Source organism: Aquarana catesbeiana, linkage group LG07 (genome assembly GCF_042186555.1).
Source record: "Aquarana catesbeiana isolate 2022-GZ linkage group LG07, ASM4218655v1, whole genome shotgun sequence".
Classification (NCBI taxonomy): domain Eukaryota; kingdom Metazoa; phylum Chordata; class Amphibia; order Anura; family Ranidae; genus Aquarana; species Aquarana catesbeiana.
The window spans coordinates 336,165,725-336,189,474 of record NC_133330.1 but is presented as its reverse complement, the minus strand read 5'-3'; the positions used below and the strand labels follow the sequence as shown (position 1 = coordinate 336,189,474).

The window sequence follows — 23,750 nt, the reverse complement described above, 5'->3', positions numbered from 1 at the left end:
TGCCAAGTCAGCTAATACAGTGTTAATGTAAGTGAAAAAGACATGAAAAGAATACTATGTAATGTTTTTACGTATATGTATACTTATACGCTTACTATTGCTCTCTCAACATATATTTTTTCTTCTAATATAGAACTATTTCTAACTCACACCCACCCTTGAGGAAGGAGGCAAATTAACTCCGAAACGCGTCGGGTGCAAGAGTACCGCTTTAAACACTGTATACACACACCAATGTAAAACTGCTTGATTCACATTCCTAATAATAGCTGCCACATTATTGTCATATTTTTATTGTTTCTATATTTAATAAACTATATTTGTGCTTTATATACTCTTCTACGCTTTTTTATATGTGCCTAAAAAGTCCACCATTAGGGGAACCCCTTTTTTCTGTATAGTTTTAAAATTTGGATGTGGCACAATTTCACAGTCGGCCGCCTATCTACATTATCTGTCAATAATAATAATATTGAGCATCTGTGGGGCATCCTCAAACAGAAGGTGGAGGAGCGCAAGGTCTCCAACATCCACCAGCTCTGTGATGTCATCATGGAGGAGGGGAAGAGGACTCCAGTGACAACCTGTGAAGCTCTGGTGAACTCCATGACCAAGAGGGTTAAGGCAGTGCTGGAAAATAATGGTGGCCACACAAAATATTGACACTTTGGGCGCAATTTGGAGATTTTCACTTGGGGGTGTACTGACTTTTGTTGCCAGCGGTTTAGATATTAATGGCTGTGTGTTGAGTTATTTTGAGGGGACAGCAAATTTACACTGTTATACAAGCTGTACACTCACTACTTTACATTGTAGCAAAGTGTCATTTCTTCAGTGTTGTCACATGAAAAGATAGAATAAGATATTTACAGAAATGTGAGGGGTGTACTCACTTATTATAAATATATATTTATATATATTCATGTATTTATTTTTGTATACACAAATACTAAGAAATACAGAGACATATGTAGATACGCTGTGTGTTATTTTATTAAGTGTACAATTCGAAAATGTCTGCTTGATCTCAGGAGGCTGTCAATGACGGTAATCTGCCCACTGACGGGGGTCGGATCACCGCAGTGAGATCCTGTGATTGGATTAAATCTCGCAAACGTTTGATCTCCAGTTTTTGCATCTCAATAATTCTCGCCGTCTCTTCTTCCATGTTTAGACGTAGGACCCCTGCAGAATGGTGGCCGCCAACAGATGTCGCTAAGTGGGAAAACACAGTACGTTAAATTCTATAGCCATTTCAGATTCTCTGTTCTTTTGAAAAACAACAGACTTGCTGGCCAAATCACAAGATGAAAATAAAGGAAAGAAAGCCTAAAAAGAACACTAATGCCGCCGTCACATCTAAGAATTGGTAAACTATAATATAATAGAATAAATGTTTGCTTTTGGGTTTAATACCCATTTAACAGTTGCAGTGCAGGTGCAGTCCCTCTCTAAAGCGGGAGTTTTAGCCTTCCTGGAGCTCAGCTTTAAAGTAGAATTAGGTCCCAAACCAGTACTCATCATTTTCACAAACCAGTGCTGTACTGTGCATCTTCCTCCAGTCCTTGCTTCTTCTGAGTTGAATAATGCCCAGTGTAACTCACCCAAATACCTGTGAGCCCAGTGAGTCAAGGACTATCCCCCCCCCCCCCCTTCTCCGGCTCACAGGAGAACGATGAAGAGCACAACAACCACGTCACAACATGAGTTCTGTTCTGTGCATCATTAGGAGCTGCACACCATTGCCACAAGAATAAAAGGAAAAGATCACCCACACCAGCTGCAGGAATATGTATAAAGACCACCCACCGCTACCGCAGGGAGAAAAGGAAAAGAATCACCCGTTCCTGCAGTAGGAAAGAAAGGAAAAGATCATGCACAACCGCTGCAGGAAATAAAGAAAAAGGACCATACACCATCATTGCAGGAATGAAAGGAAAAAGACCATGCACCACTGCTGCAGGAATTAAAGAAAAAGGACCATGCACCATCGTTGCAGGAATGAAAGGAAAAGGGCCATGCACCACCGCTGCAGAAAAAAAAGGAAAAAGACCATGCACCACCGCTGCAGGAATTATAAAAAAAAGGGCCATGCACCATCATTGCAGGAATGAAAGGAAAAAAACATGCACCACCACTGCAGGAATGAAAGGAAAAGGACCGTGCACAACCACTGCAGGAATGAAAGGAAAAGACCATGCACCATCGCTGCAGGAATGAAAGGAAAAAGGACCATGCACAGCTGCTGCAGGAATGAAAGGAAAAAGGACCATGCACAGCTGCTGCAGGAATGAAAGGAAAAGGGCCATGCACCACCGTTGCAGGAATGAAAGGAAAAGGGCCATGCACCACCGCTGCAGAAAAAAAAGGAAAAAGACCATGCACCACCGCTGCAGGAATTATAAAAAAAAGGGCCATGCACCATCATTGCAAGAATGAAAGGAAAAAAACATGCACCACCACTGCAGGAATGAAAGGAAAAGGACCGTGCACAACCACTGCAGGAATGAAAGGAAAAGGACCATGCACAACCGCTGCAGGAATGAAAGGAAAAGACCATGCACCATCGCTGCAGGAATGAAAGGAAAAAGGACCATGCACAGCTGCTGCAGGAATGAAAGGAAAAAGGACCATGCACAGCTGCTGCAGGAATGAAAGGAAAAGGGCCATGCACCACCGTTGCAGGAATGAAAGGAAAAGGGCCATGCACCACCGCTGCAGAAAAAAAAGGAAAAAGACCATGCACCACCGCTGCAGGAATTATAAAAAAAAGGGCCATGCACCATCATTGCAGGAATGAAAGGAAAAAAACATGCACCACCACTGCAGGAATGAAAGGAAAAGGACCGTGCACAACCACTGCAGGAATGAAAGGAAAAGGACCATGCACAACCGCTGCAGGAATGAAAGGAAAAGGACCATGCACAACCGCTGCAGGAATGAAAGGAAAAGGACCGTGCACAACCGCTGCAGGATTGAAAGCAAAAGGACCCTGCACCACCGCTGCAGGAAATAAAAGAAAAGGACCGTGCACAACCGCTGTAGGAATGAAAGGAAAAGGACCACCAATAACCACTGCTGCAGAAATGAAAGAAAAGGACCATCCATCAATGCCACAGGAGGAAAAGGATCACTCACTGCCACTGAAGGACTGAAAGGAAAGGGACTGTGCACCACTGCAAATGGAAAAAAAGGAAAAGCATCATGCACCACAACAGCAGGAAAAAAAGGAAGAGGAAGGTACACCACTGCTGCAGGAAGAAAAGGAAGAGGATGATACACCACCGCTGCAGGAATAATACAAAGAGGACTGCGCACCACCACTGCAAGAAGAAAAGGAAGGAGGACCAAGCACCACCGCTGAAGGAAGAAAAGAAAAAAAAGAACTGCTTATCGCACCTGCAGAAAAGAAAGAAAAAGTACCATCCACCAATGCTGCAGAAATAAAAAGTAAAGGACCATGCACCATCATCACCGAAAGAAATAGGACCACCCATTGCTGCAAGTAAAGAAAAGGGTCATCCACCACTGTCACAGGAAGAGAAGGAAAAAGTCTGCCCACCATCGGTGCAGGAAGGGAAGTAAAAGGATTGTTTACCACCGCCACCAAAATAAAAGTATAAGGACCGCCAACCCTGCCACAGAAAGAAGAGGACATGGACTGCCAACCACTCCGGCAGAAAGAAAACACAGAGGAACTTCAGTTCAGGAAAAAGCAATAGGTTTGTTTTAAGATGGAACTTGATATGCAATTGTCGTTTTTCAACCCATCACTTTTATAGAATCCCTTGTAATAGGAAATGTTGGATCAAAAATTGGTCAACCTCTACAAACACAGATCTCAGTGCAGCCTCTCAGCTTCTCCCAATTACTTAGTACTGATAAGGATAGAGGGACACCACCCGACTTCTCAGTGGATGATGCTATCCGAAGCAGATGAGGTGGTCCATTACCTCTGGCCTGACCATGCTTGTCCATTATTGTCATATGATATAAAAGAAAGGTCACTACCTTTGGAGTCTGTAAGGCTGCTCTTCCGATTTTTCCGGTCCAGCCCGAGAGCCACCTCCAGCTCATGCACCTTTGTGCGACTAACTTTTAGCTCCCGACGTAATTCATTAATTTCCTTAATGAGTGTGACGTTTTCCTGCAGACAATAAAAGTGGCCATTTAATTCATCTTTCTGTGTGAGGAGCATTTACAATCTACAGTGGCGATGGTGGCAACTTTACCTGCATGATGCGAACATTGTCCACTCGATGGATCTCTGTGTCTTTTGCAAGCTTCTTCTGTAATGTGCTCAAGCTGCGCTCCAGGTGCTCCCGCTGGCGGGCGTACTCCCGCTGAATGTCGGCATCTATACCCACAATCTCTGCCTGCGTGGACACAATTCGGGGAGAGATTAAGTACCTTGATAGAGATTGCCACAGCCAAAATTGTATCTACTGAATTGGCACCCAAATAGCCATACAGGGTAGGCAGAAGAGGTGGCCACCTTGGGTGGTTCAGCAGGAGTGCAGTGGAATGCAAAAAGGGCTGGACCTGTGATTATCCTGATAAAATAGTTCACTACTCATGGGTGGAAAGGAATGCACTTGTTCCTTTTTGCCTTGTGTGCTAAAGAACCTTTACCCAGAACTGTGAACAGGGTAGAAGGGAGCCTGCATTGGCAAAAAAGTCATTTAAATCCATAGAAATGTTTTTAAGCTGGTACTGACCTCAGCCTGCTACTGGGGCTTGTTCTGCCTGCTTCCCTGGTACTGACCTCAGCCTGCAACTGGAGCTTGTTCTGCCTGCTTCCCTGGTACTGACCTCAGCCTGCAACTGGAGCTTGTTCTGCCTGCTTCCCTGGTACTGACCTCAGCCTGCTACTGAGGCTTGTTCTGCCTGCTTCCCTGGTACTGACCTCAGCCTGCTTCCTGACCACACTGCTACCTCACTGTGTATGACCCCGGTTCACCATGACAATGTCTCTGACCTGGGAAATCACCTGCTACCAAGGTACCAGCATCTGTGCTTCTTTGAGCCTTGAGCCTCTGTGCCTATCATACGCAGCTTGTGCCCATCATATGTAGCCTCTGTGCCCATCATATGCAGCCTCTGTGCCCATCATATGTAGCCTCTGTGTCCATCATATGTAGCCTCTGTGTCCATCATATGTAGCCTCTGTGCCCATCATATGTAGCTTCTGTGCCCATCATATGTAGCCTCTGTGCCCATCATATGCAGCCTCTGTGTCCATCATATGCAGCCTCTGTGACCCCCCCCCCCCCCCCCACTCACCGTCTGACTGGCACCTACTTACCCCATACCGGTGATGGGTGAAGTCGGCAAGCTGTGGGACAGTCCTCTGTGGCTCGCTGTCCTCCTGTTCTTCCTTTACGTTAGGCGCCCAATCAGGGCGCCTGTGCCTTCAGCCAATCAGGTGACGGGTATTAGATCCACGCCTCCTGATTGGCTGAGAGGCGGTTCAGTGTTAGCAGAGCAAATAATCATTTGCTTTGCTAATACACCTGGGTGAACTGCGAGCGCAATGCTTTGCGCTCGCAGTTCATCTTTTTTTAAGCCTATTAGAGCCTATGGCTCTAATTAGGTGCTTCAAAAACATCCCCCCGCCGCTAGAATTCAGGAGCCTGGCATCCAAAAAGGGGCCGGACGCCTGAATAGGGGGTGTCTACAGCGGCCATGGATAGATTCATGCAATGCATGAATCTATCCATTTTACATAGAGGGGGTGGCTGCAGAGAGGGGGTGGCGCCCGTGCACCCTTAATGGACACACTGCCTCTGCCCATAATGCAGAGGGGTGGTAACACAAACTGCAGAGAAGAAAATCTCTCTACTGCAGCCTGTGAGATATGGAGGTCAGTCCCTCACCTCGGCAAACTCCCAAAACTTCATTGTCCATTTTTGCTCTAACAAGTGCCATGACCACCATTTCTGTTTCTGATTTGTGATGGTGGTGAGGACATTGAAAAGCACATATAGACTCACTGCGTCGCTCTCCTGTACATATTTGGTGTACAGCTCCCGGATGCTGTCCTTCAGCTTTTTAGGTTCTTGAATAAATCCAACGCAGTTATGCAGATCCGTCTTGAAGCGTTTCACTTCGGCTTCGACGTCACGAACCTGAAGGTATAGAAACAGCCCATTACTACCAGAGAACAGATCGTCACCAACGAGCGGGCCTTAAAATGGACCTGTCATCAGATATGTCTTTCATTCTAAGTGATGTGTTTTCATTCTATGTGTCAGTGTAACCCTTCCAGGTATTTATTCCCTCTGACAGATATCACAGGACTCCTCCTGACAATTTCTTCATCTTCTTTTCTTTCCAGAAGGACAAAGACTTCTTTGTTCAGGCATCATCCTGGGTCACCATCTACTTCCTGGACTGAGATGCCAACTCAGAGATGACCCAACCATGTAAATCCTGGTGCGGTTCTTGGTTGTGCTAACAAATGATCACGGGCACCTGGAGAGGGGGGGGGGGGTTCTACGTCATGCATTAGTAGTGAGGGAGAAAGGTGCAGTTCTGCATCTATTCCCTTGCGGTTCTTAAAGGGGTTGTAAAGGTTTGTGTTTCCTGGCAGTATAATTATTTCAGATTTTTGCGTCTCAAAGCGGTACAATTATTTTCAATAGAAATTTGGCGTTTTATATTGTAGGCCTGTAATTCTTAGCAATAACACACCTAAATCTGTCCACCAAGAGTCTAGTAGATATCCCGGGTATGATGACGTTTGAAACACAAAATCATAAATTATAATATAATAAATATAAATAATTAAAAAAAATAATAATAATAAAATAAATTTCCCCACGATTCACTATCGCTCAATTCTGCAAGTGATTCTAATTTACTATTGCTGTTTTCTAGCTGGTCTAAAACCACTTTTGACGTAAAGGGACACTTTTTGGTTGCTATGGACAATCTCCAGTTTCCAGGCAGAAAGAACAGTATATATCACATAAAACTGCATGAAGGACACTGGACAAAGCTTTGAGGACAAAAGGGGATGTGAAATTATTTCATACAGTACTGTAATCTGTAAGATTACAGTACTGTATGTGTTATGATTTTTCAGTTATTTGGATTTGCCGCCAGGCTCCGCCCCCGTGCGTCGCGACGCTCGCAGGGAAAGGAGCCTGGCACAGAGAGGCTTCGGGAGGAGGATGGAGCCCACGGACACAGGGGGGCGGGGGCATTACAGGATCCTGGGGACAAGGTAAGTATACCGCACCAGGATCCTGCAATGCAATCCCGAGTGTGGCTCGGGGTTACCGCTAATGGTGCTGAAATTTAACCCCGAGCCACACTCGGGAATACCGTCAGGTAGGCTATGGTGAAAAAACACCTGACAGTCACCGGCCCCCTAGCCCCCCGCCGTTTTACTTACCTGAACCCCTTCTTTCAGTCGGCAGGGACGCTCTGTCACTCTCTCAACGGGCTCCCGGCTCTTGATTGGATAGACTGATAGCAGCGCAGCCATTGGCTCCCGCTGCTGTCAATCAAATCCAATAACGCGGGCACCGGGGGGCGGGGCCGAGTCCTCCATTCGGCCTCTATGGACGCCGGATGTTGGACTCGGTAGCGTGCCCGCAAGGTAATCCCCCGGGAGAGCACTTCTCCCAGGGGGTTATCTGATGTGGGGAGGAGCTGCGAGAGCCGCCGGGGGACCCCAGAAGAGCAGGTTATTTAAAAAAAAAAATAATTACCCCTTACAATCACTTTTAGTGTGTTCACAAATGTCTGACACAGATCAGCCATCACAAATATCGGACACAGATCAGCCATCATCAATCATGTTGCAGTTTGATCACTGGGGGGGGGAGAGACTGAGGAAATGATTTCTTCTGCCTGCAGCAGACTGATGACATCATCTCAGGCAAAGTCACTGATTGGAACTCAAGGACTGATTATCAATTATAAAAGGTGGAGAGGTTGATACCGTTGCGGCACAATCTATCATAATATAATACAATCTTACCTTTATTTTATTAACTCTTATTTATGCAAGAAGATTTAATGTATGTTTTGACTTTATCTCATGATACTTGTTTTCTTACAATACTGATTTGTTGTAATGCATTGTAATCTATAAAAATAAAAATTATTTAACAAGATACTGTTGCGGCACATTGTTACATGTCAGGAATTTATTCATACAGATCTGTAAAAAGATCCACTTGAACCTTCTACAGGTAGTAGTTCTACATTCTAGAGTTCCACCCTCATTACTGACAGCCATAGATCACTGCTCTTAGGTTGTGTTCATGGTATTAGTGGAAGGATGTGGAGTTATACCGGTTGGGAACCAATCAGTGTAGCGTCTAGTCATGTGACTACTGAATTATTTGCATGTCTCCAAAATAAGGAAGCTCGTCAAACTGCACAGAATGACAAAATCATTGTATATAAAAGGTGTTTTTATCTAATCAGATCAGGAAGCAAAAAAAGAACTCAGGAACTTCCTATGCAGCACACCATGGGGCAGCAATAAATATCGTTTTTTGTGTTTTGTCTACTCTGTTTAATAAAACTAAAACAGAGAAGCCAGTCTACTGAAAAAAAAAAACAAAGTAATTCAGTGCTGCACTACAAGTAAAAATCTACTGTGAAATTCCAATGTAAAGTCCGAAAATGATAAATGAAATGCAGGGGCGGACTGACCATTCGGGCACTCGGGCACTGCCACTAGGGGGCCCCATCAGGGTTGCCAGCCTCAATAAAACCAGGGACAGTATGTAAAAATCTGTGTTTTTTTAAAAAATCCCAAGATTATAGCTGTCCCGCCTCTCCAGTACCTTTTCAGTGTGTGTGTATGTGTATTCTGTGTGTGTATATTGTGTGTCTGTGTGTGTATACTATGTGGCCCCATAATCTCCTATTGCCTGGGGGCCCCATAATCTTCTATTGCCCGGCGGCCCCATAATCTTCTCCTATTGCCCGGTGGCCCCATAATCTTCTATTGCCGGGGGGCCCCATGAGTTGTCAGTCCGCCCCTGATGAAAAGTATATAAAAAGTATATAGTATAAAGTATATAAGACTAATGCCCCGTACACACGGTCGGATTTTCCGATGGAAAATGTGTGATAGGACCTTGTTGTCGGAAATTCCAACCGTGTGTGGGCTCCATCACACCTTTTCCATCTGATTTTCCGACACACAAAGTTTGAGAGCAGGATATAAAATTTTCCGACAACAAAATCCGTTGTCGGAAATTCCGATCGCGTGTACACAAATCCGACAGACAAAGTGCCACGCATGCTCAGAATAAATAAAGAGATGAAAGCTATTGGCCACTGCCCCGTTTATAGTCCCGACGTACGTGTTTTACGTCACCGCGTTCAGAACGATCGGATTTTCCGACAACTTTGTGTGACCGTGTGTATGCAAGACAAGTTTGAGCCAACATCCGACGGAAAAAATCCTCGGATTTTGTTGTCGGAATGTCCGAACAAAGTCCGACCGTGTGTACGGGGCATTATAGAAAGAAAATACTCCATGTGTTGCGTCTTTCAATGAATGTTCAATTCCTATCCTGCCTCCACCTAAACACTGTACTTTTATTTTGTCCATCAGCTCATTCCCCACAGTTATGACCTTATGTATCACTTGACCCTCCCTGTTAAATTGTAAGTTCTAATGAGCCGGGCCCTCTGATTCCTCCTGTATTGAATTGTATTGTACAGTAACTGTACTTGTATGTCTTATAAACGCTCCCAACTTTTTGAGATGGGAATGAGGGACACCTATCAGCAAAAGTATTCAGGCATAGGACACACCCCTTGCCACGCCCCCTTAAAGGAGAATTGTACAAAAAAACAAGATTGGTTAAACCCACAAGTGCTTTTTTTTACCACTACTATTCCTTTATATTGGCTTTTGGAATTTACAAATGAAGCAATTTAAAAATCAGATGGAAGGTTTAGCACTGGAAAACACTTTTTGAAAGATAAAAAGTGCATTTTATATACATCTATATAGATCAGACCAAAATGAGGGACAAATGAGGAGGAAAGAGGGACAGAGGGACATTGCTCCAAATCAGGGAGAGTTGGGAGCTATGCTTTGGTGGTGCTTCAAGCAAGCCTTGCCATAGAGTTCTATGGAGGCTTTGAAGACACTTTGAAGCACCACTAAAGTGATATGGGGTATAATTTTTGAAACAAAGTTGAAGCACCAAGCAAAAGCAAGGTGTAAATGTAGTTGATCATGCTCCAGGTCACCGGCTCACCTTCTGCCGCTCTCTCTGCATCTCCCGGTCTGTAGCCTTCAGCTTCTGTTTCAGCTCTGTGATGTTGAGGTCCAGCTGGGTGTTCTGCTTGTGGAAACGCTCCAGCTCGGCCTCCATCTGTAGGACAGGTAGAGTTTATAGAACTCCATAAAGGCAGATTAAAGAGGCGCTGGGCCTTAAAATATTATTCATGCAGTCAAGTGTCATGTGGTGAAATTTCAGGCAAACTCTGCAGCTCTAAAGAGGCGGCCCACAAACAGCAAGGCTTCCCAAAATGTGTATTGAAAGTAACCCAAACCATAAGAATACAGAAAGGAGCGCCTTAATAAATGAATCAAAGATACTTTCATTGTGCATAAATGGGTCATAAAACAGCCAATGTGTTTCAGGGGCTAAAACATTCCCACCTTATCAGGGTTACAGTACAAGACAAATATAAAACAATCAGAAAAAGTAGAATTTTGTATCTATATATATATAAATATCTGTAAATATAAATATACTTCATATACAGCGGGTAAAATAAGCATTGAACACGTCACCAATTTTCTAGGTAAATATATTGGTAAAGGTGCTATTGACGTGAAATTTTCCCCACATGTCGGTAGCAACCCATACAATCCATACATACAAAGACACCAAAACAAACAAGTTCAGAAATGAAGTTCTGTGTAATAAAATGGAATGACACAGGGAAAAAGTATTGAACCCGCCAACTGAAATGTATTTAATACTTGGTACAAAATCCTTTGTTGGTAATGAGAGCTTCAAGATGCCTCCTGTATGGAGAAACTAGTCGCATGCGTTCCTCAGGTGTGATTTTGGCCCATTCTTCCACACAAACAGTCTTCAAATCTTGAAGGTTCTGTGGGTCTCTTCTATGAACTCTGATCTTTAGTTTTTTCCATAGATTTTCTATTGGATTCAAGTCAGGTGATTGGCTGGGCCATTCTAGCAGCTTTATTTTCTTTCTTTGAAACCAATTGAGAGTTTCTTTGGCTTTGTGTGTTGGGATGATTGTCCTTCTGAAATGTCCTCCCTCCTTTCATCTTCATCATCCTGGTAGATGGCAGCAGAATTTTATCAAAAATGTCTTGGTTCATTTTTCCATCCATCCTTCCTTCAATGATATGAAGTTTGCAAAAACTGTATACGGAAAATCAGCCCCGCCCCCACCATGATGTTCCCGCCTCCAAACCTCACTGTTGCTATGGGGGGGGTGTTTTTGGGGTGATGTGCCATGTGACCTCTAAACATGGTGAATATTATGGCATCCAAAGAGTTCAGTCTTGGTTTCATCTGACCAGAATATATTCTCCCCGTATTTCACAGACTTGTCTAAATGTTGTGCAGCAAACTTTAAAACGAGCTTCAACATGCTTTTTCTTCAGCAATGGAGTCTTGCGTGGTGATCGTGCATACAGGCCATCTGGGGTGAGTGTATTACTTGTTGTTTTCTTTGAACCAATTGTACCTGATAATTCCAGGTCTTTCTGAAGCTCTCCGCAAGTGTTTGTTGGCTCTTGGACAAACCTTCTGATAATTCTTTCCACTCCTCTGTCAGAAATCTTGCGAGGAGCACCTGGTCGTGGCCGGTTTATGGTGAAATTATGTTCTTTCTACTTCCGGATTATGGCCCCAACAGTGCTCACTGGAACATTCAGCCGTTTAGAAATCCTTCTGTAACTGATGCCATCAGTATGTTTTGCAACAATAAGGTTGTGAAGGTCTTGAGAGAGCTCTTTGCTTTCACCCATCATGAGATGTTTCTTGTGTGACACCTTGGTAATAAGACACCTTTTTATATGCCATCAGTTGAAACTGAACCAGCTGATAATAATTTGCACTGACAAGAGGATTGCTTTCTAATTACTGATAGATTTCAGCTGGTGTCTTGGCTTTCCGTGCCGTTTTGCACTTCCCTTTCTTCATATGTTCAATACTTTTTCCCCGTGTCATTCCATTTTATTACACAGAACTTAATTTCTTAACTTATTTGTTTTGGTGTCTTTGTATGTATGGATTGCATGGCTTGTTGTTACCGACATGTGGTGAAAATTTCATGTCAATACCACCTTGAGAAATATATTTACCTAGAAAAATGGTGACGTATTATTTTACCCGCTGTATATACAGACTTCGGTACAAAATTATACTTTAATGATATTGTGTTATATTTTTCATGTAGCCCTGATGAATGGGAATTGTTTTGGCCTTTCGTGTCTGGTGTGCCTTTCTATAGTCTAAAAGTATAACTAAAGGCAAAACTTTTTTTTTGTTTTAGTTTTGGATAGAGAGGGGAGGGATTAGAACCCCTGTCTGTTTTTATTGCTGTCTGTGTCCCCGTTTGGGAGATTCACCCTCTCTAATTGTCCTGTTTATCATTGAAAGTGAAAGTAAAAGAAAATCCTAAATTTTGGGTTGTCTCCAGAACAGTCACAGGGGGGAAATCTTCCAATGGGGACACTAGTTCTGGTAACCTGGGGGGGGTCCCCCAAGAATTTCCTTGATTTGCAGGGATTTCTGCTCATTTCCTGTTTGGCTATGGGACTGGAAGTGAAGGGAAATCTCCGCAGCTGGTGAAAAAAAAATCTGACAGGGGTTATAACCCTCCCATACTCTATCCAAAATGAAAAAAAAAAGTTTTGCCTTTAGTTCTACTTTAAGGCAGAAATGATAAGCTGTGTGTTTCCAGCTACGTATGGGGGGGGGGGGGGGGGGCAGGTGTGAGTAAAGGCAAAAGCAGAACTTCTCTAACATTGTCTTCTCATCAACCGCCTGAATATTCTCAGGAAGGAAACCTTTGCTGCCTCTCTGTTGTGCTAAACAGGCCAGGCAATACAAAAAACCTGTCAGAGCAGAGAGGCAGCTACAGCATAATGGGGTCTTTGTGCTGTGTATGACGGGAATGGAGCTGTGGAGGTGGTAAGGCTGCTTTCGCACTGCTCCATTAAAAAACACTTAAAAAACGCATATATATATATATATATATATATATATATATATATTTTTTTTTATACTATATTTTTTTTTCTAGCTAACGCGTTTCCAGTGTTTTTTCTAGTTGCCTGACTCCCAGCATGCACCTGTGAAACATGGACATGTGACTCAAAAAAACACACCAAAAATGCAACTGCGGTGTGTTTTTGATGCATTTTTGACATGCATTCTATTTTCAATAGGGAGCTGCTGTCGGGAAGGCACTAGCCATAGTACAGATGACGCCTCAAGGCGTACGTGGGTGCGCAGGCGTAGATGTGTGGTTGCCAGTTTGCCTGTGTGTAACCATTTGCGAATGCATATGCACATGCGCGAATGCACACACGCACTCGTGCGCCCGTTGCTAATGTTGGCGCCAATGGGACTATTTAAAGTGCAGAAGTTCTGTTAGCCAGTGCTGTCTGATCTACAGTTATATACAGTTACCCGCGTTCCTGGATCTGTGTTAACTTCTGTAATTGACCCGGGTTGCCCTGACCTCACTTGAACGCTACCTGCCCTGACCTTGGCCTGTCTCTGGATTTGCTCTGCCTTCGGCTCATCTGCCTGATTTTACGTTGCTGACGTTCTGCTTGTATCCTGACCAGTTGCGGTTCGTCCATAGAGGGCGCACGGGCGCCGCCTCCCCCCCCCCCCCATCCATGCGTCCGCACCCATGATCTACATATCAGGGCGCCGGACTATGGATTCCAATGGGGGTGTTTATTTGAAGCACCTGCTTCAAAAAAGGGTGCGCTCTGCGCCTGAAGCCCACCCAGTTGGTTAGTGGGACACTAACGAATGAATTATCGCTAATTTCACACTAAATCTCTTCCCCATCAATCAGGAAGCGGGTCTGAAGCCCATTTTCCGATTGGCCAAAACGTCAGACGATCCTATTGGATGCCTAGCGCCAGGAGGAGCAGAGAGGAGACGCATGGCGGAAGCTGCTCCAGGAAAGGACACCGGAGCCGCTTTCCCCAAACCTGCCACGCTTAAAGCGGAGTTCCACCCAAAAATGGAACTTCCGCTTTAAAGGGAAGGTGACCCCCTGACATGCCACATTTGGTATGTCATTTTTTTTGGGGGGGGAGAGGAAACCCTCTTTTTAGACGGTTCCAGCTCCCACTTCCTCCCGGGGCACCGCGGTGCCAGAAGGAAGACCACCTCTTCCCCCCCTCTCGGCAATCATCTAGGACATGTCACAGGTCCCAGATGATTGCCCGACCAGTCACAGAGCGCTGCGCGGCTCGCGCATGCGCAGTGCATGCCCGCGGGCACCCACAGTGACAATGCCGGCACTGCAGAGAGGAGGGGCAGACGAGCGGGGCTTTGTGTGCCTGCATCGCTAGACCCTGGGACAGGTAAGTGTTCGACTATTAAAAGTCAGCAGCTGCAGTATTTGTAGCTATTGACTTTTAATTTTTAATTTTCTAAGCTGAACTGCGCTTTAAGGGCACCGGACCGGTGCGACCGAACTGGAAGATGGCCGCACTCTGAATCAGCTCCGCTCCTTGGGTGCCCAGCGCACTTCATAAGGACCCGACCGCGGCTCTCACCTCCCGCATCCAGCTCTCACAATACCCCCAGAGCTCATCACATGTCCCAGCAGCATCGAGACACCTGCCCCACTCACGTTGGAGGACACCGGAGCCCGCCACCCTCCATCGTGATGGAGTGAGGTTTGACCAGCAGACAGCGGGGGGGGGGGTTTGCTGGGGGTGCTAGTGCCGTGCCACCAGAATAAGGGGGGGGGGTTTGTGCTGGTGCCGTTCTGCTGGCCGCCGGGGGGGGGGGGGGGTTGTTGGCTGTCTCCACCCCCCCCAAAAAAAAACCCACCAGTCGCCACTGAGCCTGACCATTCTCTGCCTGCAATTTATACCTGTATCTGACAGTCTGTTGCTGACCTGGTATCCAGTTATCCACCCATCCTGCTGTGTATGCTACCTGGTCCCTGCTGGTTCTGCACCTGCTACCCGCCAGCTGCCTGTCAAGCTCCTGCTGCCTGTTGTCTGCCCAATCCAGGGTCTGCCATCTCTGGCGACGCACATGCTATCCACTGCCACAGCTGGCGGACATCTTACAGGCACTCATACCTCGCCCTGCTCTCGCGCCCACTGTCGCAACATCAGTGGTCTCAGAGCCCGGGGCTGTATGAGAGGCCTCCCTCTACAGGTCAGGCTCTGCTTCAGGGTACGTAACAGCTACATTTCTGGTGCAGTTTTGAAAAGGGCACCAAAAATGCAGCAAGCAGGACTTTTAAAACTGCAACTGAAACGCAACTGACCGGTGTGAAGAGTTCCATAGGATTTAAAGGGATGCATTTTTCATGCATTTTTTCTTCTGCTTCTCTTTGACTCAACAACTGATCAGTGTGAAACGGCCCCAAGTTTGATCTGAAAGGGTTAGCAAGCCTTTTCCTCCTTTTCCACCATAAATTATTTTCGCACACATGAAAAAATCTGCAATTATGATGGTCCTCCAAATGCATCTAAACATTAACCACTTAAGGACCGAGCCGCTTTTTGAGATTTGCTGTTTACAAGTTCAAAACAGTTTTTTTTTGCTAGAAAATTACTTAGATCCCTCAAGCATTATACTTTTTTTTTTCTAACACCCTAGAGAATGTTTGAAAAAAATACACTTTTTTGAATAAAATAAGACAACAGTAAAGTTAGCCCAATTTTTTTTTATATTGTGAAAGATAATGTTTTTAGTAAATCTCCCCCATGATGCAGACATGGTCTACTGTGTCACCTTCAGGAAACCTGCCCTAAGAAATGTAATGCAGCCATTGCTGGAGTGAATGTACACAGAACTAAAGGGTTGCAAATAGACATGTGCAATTCGTTTAGTTCTGAATTCGTTTTTTAACAAATTTTGACAAATTTGTTAATTTCGAAATTTTTCAATTTCCGAAAATCCGAATTTCCGAAATTTCGAAAATTCGGAAATTCGAAAATTCGGAAATTAGAAATTCGGAAATTAGAAAATTCGGAAATTAGAAATTCGGAACTTGGAAATCCGAAAATTCAAAAATTTGGAAATGTGAAAATCCGAAAATCTGAAATAATAACTAATTAATAATAAATATTATATTATAGGTATTGAAATTTAATTTCAAATATGGCTGTTAGTGAACGTAACGAATACGAATTTATCCGAAGTTACAAATTATCTGAAATAACGAATGTCACATCTAAATGAATGGAACGTAACGATCTAATAATAATAATAAATGACAATAATAATAAAACCTTTTTATTATTATTATTTATTATTAATTTGTTCCATTCCATTTGTTTAGATGCGGCATTTGTTATTTCGGATAATTCGTAAATTCGGATAAATTCGTATTCGTTACCTTCACTAACAGCCAAATTTGAAAGGAAATTCCAATATCAATAATTTAATAGTTACCGGTAGTTATTATTTAGAATTTTACTGATTTTCTTTCTTTTCAGATTTTCGAATTTCTGAATTTCCGAATTCCGAAAATCCGAAAATTCGGAATTCAAAAATTCGGAAATTCAGAATTGGAAAATTAGAAATTGGGAAATTTGAAAATTCAGAAAATTTGGAAATTCGAAAAATCGGAAATTTGAAAATCTGTATTTTCGGAATTTCTGAATAAAGCAAAAAAAAACGAATGAAATGAAAACTAACAAATTATTTGTCAGTGCACATGTCTAGTTGCAAAGAGGATGCAGGTGATCTGCAGCACTGAGTTGCAAAAAGTGAAAAGAAGTATTTTATAAGAGAGAAAATAAATATGGTAGCTGTTTATGCTGCGCAGTGTTTGTAAGAGGGCCAGAAAGATGTATCACCTCCTGAATCTGCTCCTTCATCTCTTTAATTTCATTCTCTCTGGGTTCAATTTGTTTCTTCAGCTCCTTGATTTTGTAATCGAGAACAAATTTGAACTTCTCCAGTTCCTGATTCTTCTTCTTCAGGTCATAGATTCTCTTCTCCTGGATTACAGACAAGGGGAGAGGGGATGTCAGCCATGATAGTCAGGTAACACAATTAGCAGTGATCAGAGGTGGTCCCAGCACGGGGGGGTCCCCATAGGGAAGCCTTTGTAGTAGACGCCTTTTTGCTGCGGGTGCAGAGTCCGGGATGACTGAGGACAGTCAGGATGAACCTTCATATTTGTCTACCTTCCTATGACAGCCTCTCAGCTCTATAGATTTATTTTACAATTAGCGGTGCATTTTTTTAAAATTTGAACAAGAATCCGCCTAGTCAAAATGCATCTACAGTGCCTTGAAAAAGTATTCACACCCCTTGAAATGTTCCACATTTTGTCATGTTACAACCAAAAACATAAATGTATTTTATTGGGATTTTATGTGATAGACCAACACAAAGTGGCTCATAATTGTGAAGTGGAAGGAAAATGATAAATGGTTTTCAAATTTTTTTTACAAATAAATATGTGAAAAGTGTGGGGTACATTTGTATTCAGCCCCCTTTACTCTGATACCCCTAACTAAAATTTAGTGGAACCAATTGCCTTCAGAAGTCACCTAATTAGTAAATAGAGTCCACCTGTGTATAATTTAATCTCAGTATAAATACAGCTGTTCTGTGATGCCCTCAGAGGTTTGTTAGAGAACCTTAGTGAACAAACAGCATCATTAAGGCCAAGGAACACACCAGACAGGTCAGGGATAAAGTTGTGGAGAAGTATAAAGCAGGGTTAGGTTATAAAAAAAATCTCAAGCTTTGAACATCTCACGGAGTACTGTTCACAGGGCCAGTGCCTAGGGCGCATCGCTGCCTAGGGGGCACAGCCACAGCCGCTGACTTCCCCTCTAGCCTGGCCGGGAAACAGGAGGGGCCGAAGAATGTCTGGCGGGGACAGCTGAGGAGGCAGAGGACGACAGTGGGGAGTCGGATGGGACGAGGCGGGCACTATCAGGTCTCCAGATGCTAGGTGAAACTATCCTGCCCGGTGAGTCTGCTGTCTGACCCTGTTCCCTGTTGTAGTCACCAGCACCATGGACAAGATTAGTGCCACCCAGGCCGGGGGGAGGGGGGGGGGGGGTCAGCCTTGCCTTGGGAATGAAATAGTCCAACACTGGCCCTGACTGTATAATCCATCATCCGAAAATGGAAAGAGTATGGCACAACTGGAAACTTACCAAGACATGGCCGTCCACCTAAACTGACCGGCCGGGCAAGGAGAACATTCATCAGAGAAGAGCCAAGAGGTCCATGGTAACTCTGGAGGAGCTGCAGAGATTCACAGCTCAGGTGGGAGAATCTGTCCACAGGACAACTATTAGTCATGTTCTCCACAAATCTGTCCTTTATGGAAGAGTGACAAGAAGAAAGTCATAAGAAGTCCTGTTTGCAGTTTGGGAGAAGTCATGTGGAGGACACAGCAAACATGTGGAAGAAGGTGATCTGGTCAGATGAGACTAACATTGAACTTTTTGACCTAAAAGCAAAACGCTATGTGTTGTGGAAAACTAACACTGCACATCACCCTGAACACACCATCCCCACCGTGAAACATGGTGGTGGCAGCATCATGTGGTGGGGATGCTTTTCTTCAGCAGGGACAGGGAAGCCGGTCAGAGTTGATGGGAAGATGGATGGAGCCAAATACAGGACAATCTTAGAAGAAAACCTGTTAGAGTCTGCCAAAGACTTGAGACTGGGGCGGAGGTTCACCTTCCAGCAGGACAACGACCCGAAACATACAGCCAGAGCTACAATGGAATGGTTTAGATCAAAGCTTATTCATGTTTTAGAATGGCCCAGTCACCAGACCTAAATCCAATTGAGAATCTGTGCAAAGCTGGTAGAGACATCCCCAAAAAGACTTGCAGCTGTAATTGCAGTGAAAGGCGGTTCTACAAAGTATTGACTCCGGGGGGCGCCATAAAAAATGTACCCCCCCACACTTTTCACATATTTATTTGTAAAAAATGTTGAAAACCATTGATCATTTTCCTTCCACTTCACAATTATGTGCCACTTTGTGTTGGTCTATCACATAAAATCCCAATAAAATACATTTTAAAATGTGGAAAATTTCAAGAATACTTTTTCAAGGCACTGTACATTAGTTCTGTGCAAACAGGGAAAAAAAGTAATGCAATAGGCTATTTCTTGTGCTGGTTGAATTTAATCGATTTAAAATGGATAATACCACATTTGGCCACTAGGTGTTGCTAATTATAATTAGAAAAACTCACTGGGCATTAGCAATGTAAATTTTTTTTTAGATGCCCCCCATAAAGTGAACCAGCAACAGATATATTTTTAATGTCAAGGACAGTATGCTGAGTAGATATAATGCCTCCCACACATTTTATAGTACTCCCCAGACAATAGCACAGGTTGGTGTATTTATGCATTTTTGGTGATAGCTGCTTCCTTTAGTATTAAACATGCGGTTCGTTTTGTTCCAAATTGAAATTCGGACAAAGTTTTCGCTATTTGGAAATTCAGATGTATCCGAATTTCCGAATTACAATAGTAACGAAATAACAAAACAAAATTTCCGTCGAATTTTGAATTCGAAAAGTTTTCTAATCAAATTCAAATCATTTTCTAATCAAATTCTAATTTAGAAAATAGAAAGTTAAATAATGGAAAATAATGGAGTTAAACAGAACAGAATAGAAAATAAAAGAATAGAAAAAAAATAGAATAAAAGGAATAGAATAGAAAAAAGGAATAGAATAGATACATAAACAGAAAAGAATAGAAAAAATATAACCATCTTCTAAAATTCTAATTTCAAAGAGAATAGAATGAAAATAGAAAGAATACAACCGTCTTCCGAAATTTGAATAGAATAAACCCAAATTCGAATAGAATAGAAAGAATAGAACAATATAACTGTTTTTGAAATTCGAATTTCAAATAGAATAGATTCAAATTCAAACAGAATAGAAAAGAATAGAATATAATAGAAAATAAAAAATAGACTATAAAAAAAGAACAGAATGGAATAGAAAGAATATAACCGTTTTCTGAAACTCCAATAGAATAAATTAAAATTTGAATAGAATAGAAAAGAAAAGATTAGAATAGAAAATAATAGAATATAAAATAAAATAATAGAATTTAAAAAACAATAAAATAGATTACATATAACCGTTTCCCAAAATTTGAATAGAATAATTTAGAATTTGCATAGAATAGAAAAGAATAAATTAGAATAAAATAGACAATAAAAAAATAGAACTGACTAAAATAGAAAAGAAAAGAATAGAATAGGATAGAAATATAAAATAATAGAATAGCATAAACAATAGAAAAGAATCGAATAGAAAGAATATAACAATATAACCATTTTCCAAAATTTGAATTTCAAAAAGAATAGATTTGAATTTGAATAGAAGAGAAAAGAGTATAATATAATAGAAAAGAATAGAATTCTTTTGTGTAGAAATCCCCCTTTATTGGCCGTTGATGTAAAATCCCCCATTACATTGGTTGTTAGTGTAAATTCTTCATAATATTGGTGATCAGTGTACATTTCCCTTTACATTGGTGGTAAGTGCAGAACTGCCTTTACACTGGTGGTCAGTGTAAATCCCCCTTTACATTGGTGGTCAGTGTAAATACCCTCTAACATTGGTAGTCGGTGTAGAAGTGTCACCTTACATTGGTAGTCAGTACAAATCTCCTCGACAATGGTTGTCAGTGCAAATTCTTCCATACATTAAGGTCATTGCATATTCCCCCTTACACTGGTGGTTGGTGTAAATGCTTTAATTACAGTCAGTGTAGAAATCCCTCTTTTCTATTGGTGGGTGGTGTAAAATCCCTGTTACATGGTAGTCAGTGAAAATTCACCCTCACATTGGTGGTCATTGTAAATTCCCTATTACATTGGAAGAATTCCTCACTATATACTTGCCAAAGATTTTCAGCTTTGCTCTACATGATTCAGAATTTGCCACAGTGTACTGCCTCTTAACTAATCCCATCCCCCCCATCACTGCCACTGATCCCACCAACCCCCCAGCATTGTCACTGATCCCAGGAGTCCTAGGAGTTTTCTGTCTATTGATGGTCCCCTCACCTCCCCAGTCCATGGTGTGCAGGCAGTGAGGAGATGATGTGCTGTAACCTTTAGCAACCAATCAGTGAGCAGTAATGCGGTGCACCAACCTCTTGCAACCAATCATTCAGCGGTAAGGCTATGCAGTAACCTCTAGGAACCAATCAGTGAGCAGTAATAATGTTCGGTAACTTCTAGCAACCAATTAGTGAGTGGTATAGATTCCAGTAACCTCTAGCAATTAATCAGTGAGCAGTATTGATGTACAGTAATCTATAGTAACCAATCAACAAGCAGAATTCATGTGCTGCAACTTCTAGAAAATAAACAGTGAGCCATAATGTGTGCTGTAACCTCTAGCAGCCAGTCAGTGAGCGGTAATGATACACTGTAACCTCTGGCAACCAATTGCAATTGCTGCCTGATCTGGTTCAGTAAACTGATTTGTCTAGCTGTCATTTATTGCATGTCTCAACGCATGTGGAGAGCGAAATTGCATGGAAGAGGGGGCCCAAGAAAATGTTTCCCCAGGGTCCAGTCGATATTAACGATGGCCCTGTTGCCGCCTCTCACCTTGTGACTTGCTACAAAGTTACAATGTTGCAGACTGATCACTGGGGGGAGGAGACTGAGGAAATGCTTACTCCTGCCTGCAACAGACTGATGAGATCATCACAGCCAAGGAGTAGTCACTACCTAGAGCTGAATGATGGTGTTTTAATGATAAAAGGTGGAGCTGTTCTACAAAATGATACGGTTATTGTATATTGTGATATATTGGAGGTGGAGAGGCAGGCAGATAGCATCACGATCTCTGCCTGAGCCAATCAGAGGAAGCTTTGTATTCGTTCATAGAATACAAAGCTTCCTGTGAATGGTTGGGCAGTGTTCAGTGAGATGGGAAGACTCACTGATGGAGCATAGTGCTGTATACTGTATACAGCTGAGCAGTAGCAGGCAGGCCATTAGGGGCGCAGGGGCGCCGCCCCTAGGCCTCCCCCACCCCCAAATTTGCATGTGGGGTGCCGGACTCATAGCTTTCCATGGCTTTTTTTTTTTTTCCAAGCACATGATTAGAGCCTGAGGCTCTAATTGGCTTGAAAAGGGTTGGGTTCGGGGCGCAGAACCCACCCACTTGTGACACTAGCAAATCTATATGCGCTATTGGTTTCTGGCTTCCCCTGCCGGTCAATCAGTAGAAGAGGCGGATCTAAAGAAGGCCGGGTTGGCCGAGAGGAGAAACCGGGGAAGCTGCAGCGGTGGAGGGGTGAGTGCCGACCCTGGGGGTGGGGGTGGGGGGGGTTTTGTTTGCCGCCTCCCCCAAAAAGTTTAGCACCAGCCGCCACTGTAGCTGAGGCTACATAGAGTTAATAGAACATGCCCAGCAAGCACCTCTGCAGTATATAGCTATAAGTTACTAAAAGATCCAATTTTATTACGTATGGGAAGTTGTCATGGGTGAAATCTGTACAGTCAGGTAGCTGTGTGTGACGGGGGTCTCACCTTGTCCTGGATGGTCTCATCCCTCTCCTGGATTTCTCTCTTCAGACCCTGGATGTCCTTCTCTAGAGATTTGATCACCCCCTGCAGCTTCTGTTGTTCCAGCCTCATTTTCTCAATGTCTGCGGCACGTTCCTCGATGTCCTTCTGCAGGCTGCTGAACTATACAGGGGACAGGCCACACATAAGACTGATTATCCAAATGAAATATAATGAGAATCCAGAATACACAATAGGCAATAAAGGGGGCTCTCCTTATATTTATGATACTGTATTGCGATATTAATTTTGGCTGGAATAGTGCCCTATCATTGGTGTCAGTTGAAGGAATTGTGCTTCATCACTGGTGTCAGTGGTAGGAATAGTGTCCCATCCAGAGGCGTAACTAGAACCTTTCAGGGCCCCCTAAACCCCCCCTTTCATCCAAGCCCCAAGATTCTAGTTCTGGGAGGGCGTCCATGGACACAGCTGATCATAGATCACGGTAAAGGACCAATCACAGCGGCCCTTTACCATGTGAGCAGCTGATCACATGTAAACAGACTTGCTTGTTATCAGTGCATCCCCATAAGTGCAGCCTATTAGTACCCCCTATTAGTGCCCATCAGTGCCTATTTGTACCATTTATTATCACTCATAAATGTCACCTATCAGTGCCCATCAGCGTCGCCTATCAGTGCCCATCAGTGCTGCCTATTAGTGCCTCCTCAGCAGGATTCTGAGCTGAAAGCATCTTGCTCATACAGCTCATAGCCTGCACTGACAGTTCCCTCTCTCTCTTCCCTTGGAGGCTCCCTCGCATGGATGGGAGAGAAGAGAGCCGATCTGCTCCTTCTCCTCCCACCGCTCTCCTATTGTGCATGCACCGCTGGAAGCTCAGGAGCTGAATGATCAAACTCAGCTGCTTATCTTCACACTTCTGGCATTTCACACAGGAGATGAGGGGTGGGAGGAGAAGGAGCAGATTGGCTCTCTCCTATCCCATCTATGCGAGGGAGGGG

The 23,750-nt window shown here is 43.4% G+C and overlaps 1 protein-coding gene across 1 annotated transcript in view; it reads right to left on the bottom strand.

Annotated features, from left to right (window-relative positions):
• Positions 1 to 975: 975 nt before the first annotated feature.
• Positions 976 to 23,750, bottom strand: part of CFAP57 (cilia and flagella associated protein 57) — a 72,603-nt gene continuing 49,828 nt past the window's right edge. The window contains exons 17-23 of the mRNA XM_073593896.1: positions 22,753 to 22,911; positions 17,048 to 17,191; positions 10,242 to 10,358; positions 5,994 to 6,128; positions 4,233 to 4,376; positions 4,012 to 4,147; positions 976 to 1,215 (exon numbers count right to left, since the gene is read on the bottom strand). Of these exons, the coding sequence (XP_073449997.1) occupies positions 1,028 to 1,215; positions 4,012 to 4,147; positions 4,233 to 4,376; positions 5,994 to 6,128; positions 10,242 to 10,358; positions 17,048 to 17,191; positions 22,753 to 22,911 (1,023 nt within the window). The 3' untranslated portion in view covers positions 976 to 1,027. The remainder of the gene's footprint in view (positions 1,216 to 4,011; positions 4,148 to 4,232; positions 4,377 to 5,993; positions 6,129 to 10,241; positions 10,359 to 17,047; positions 17,192 to 22,752; positions 22,912 to 23,750) is intronic.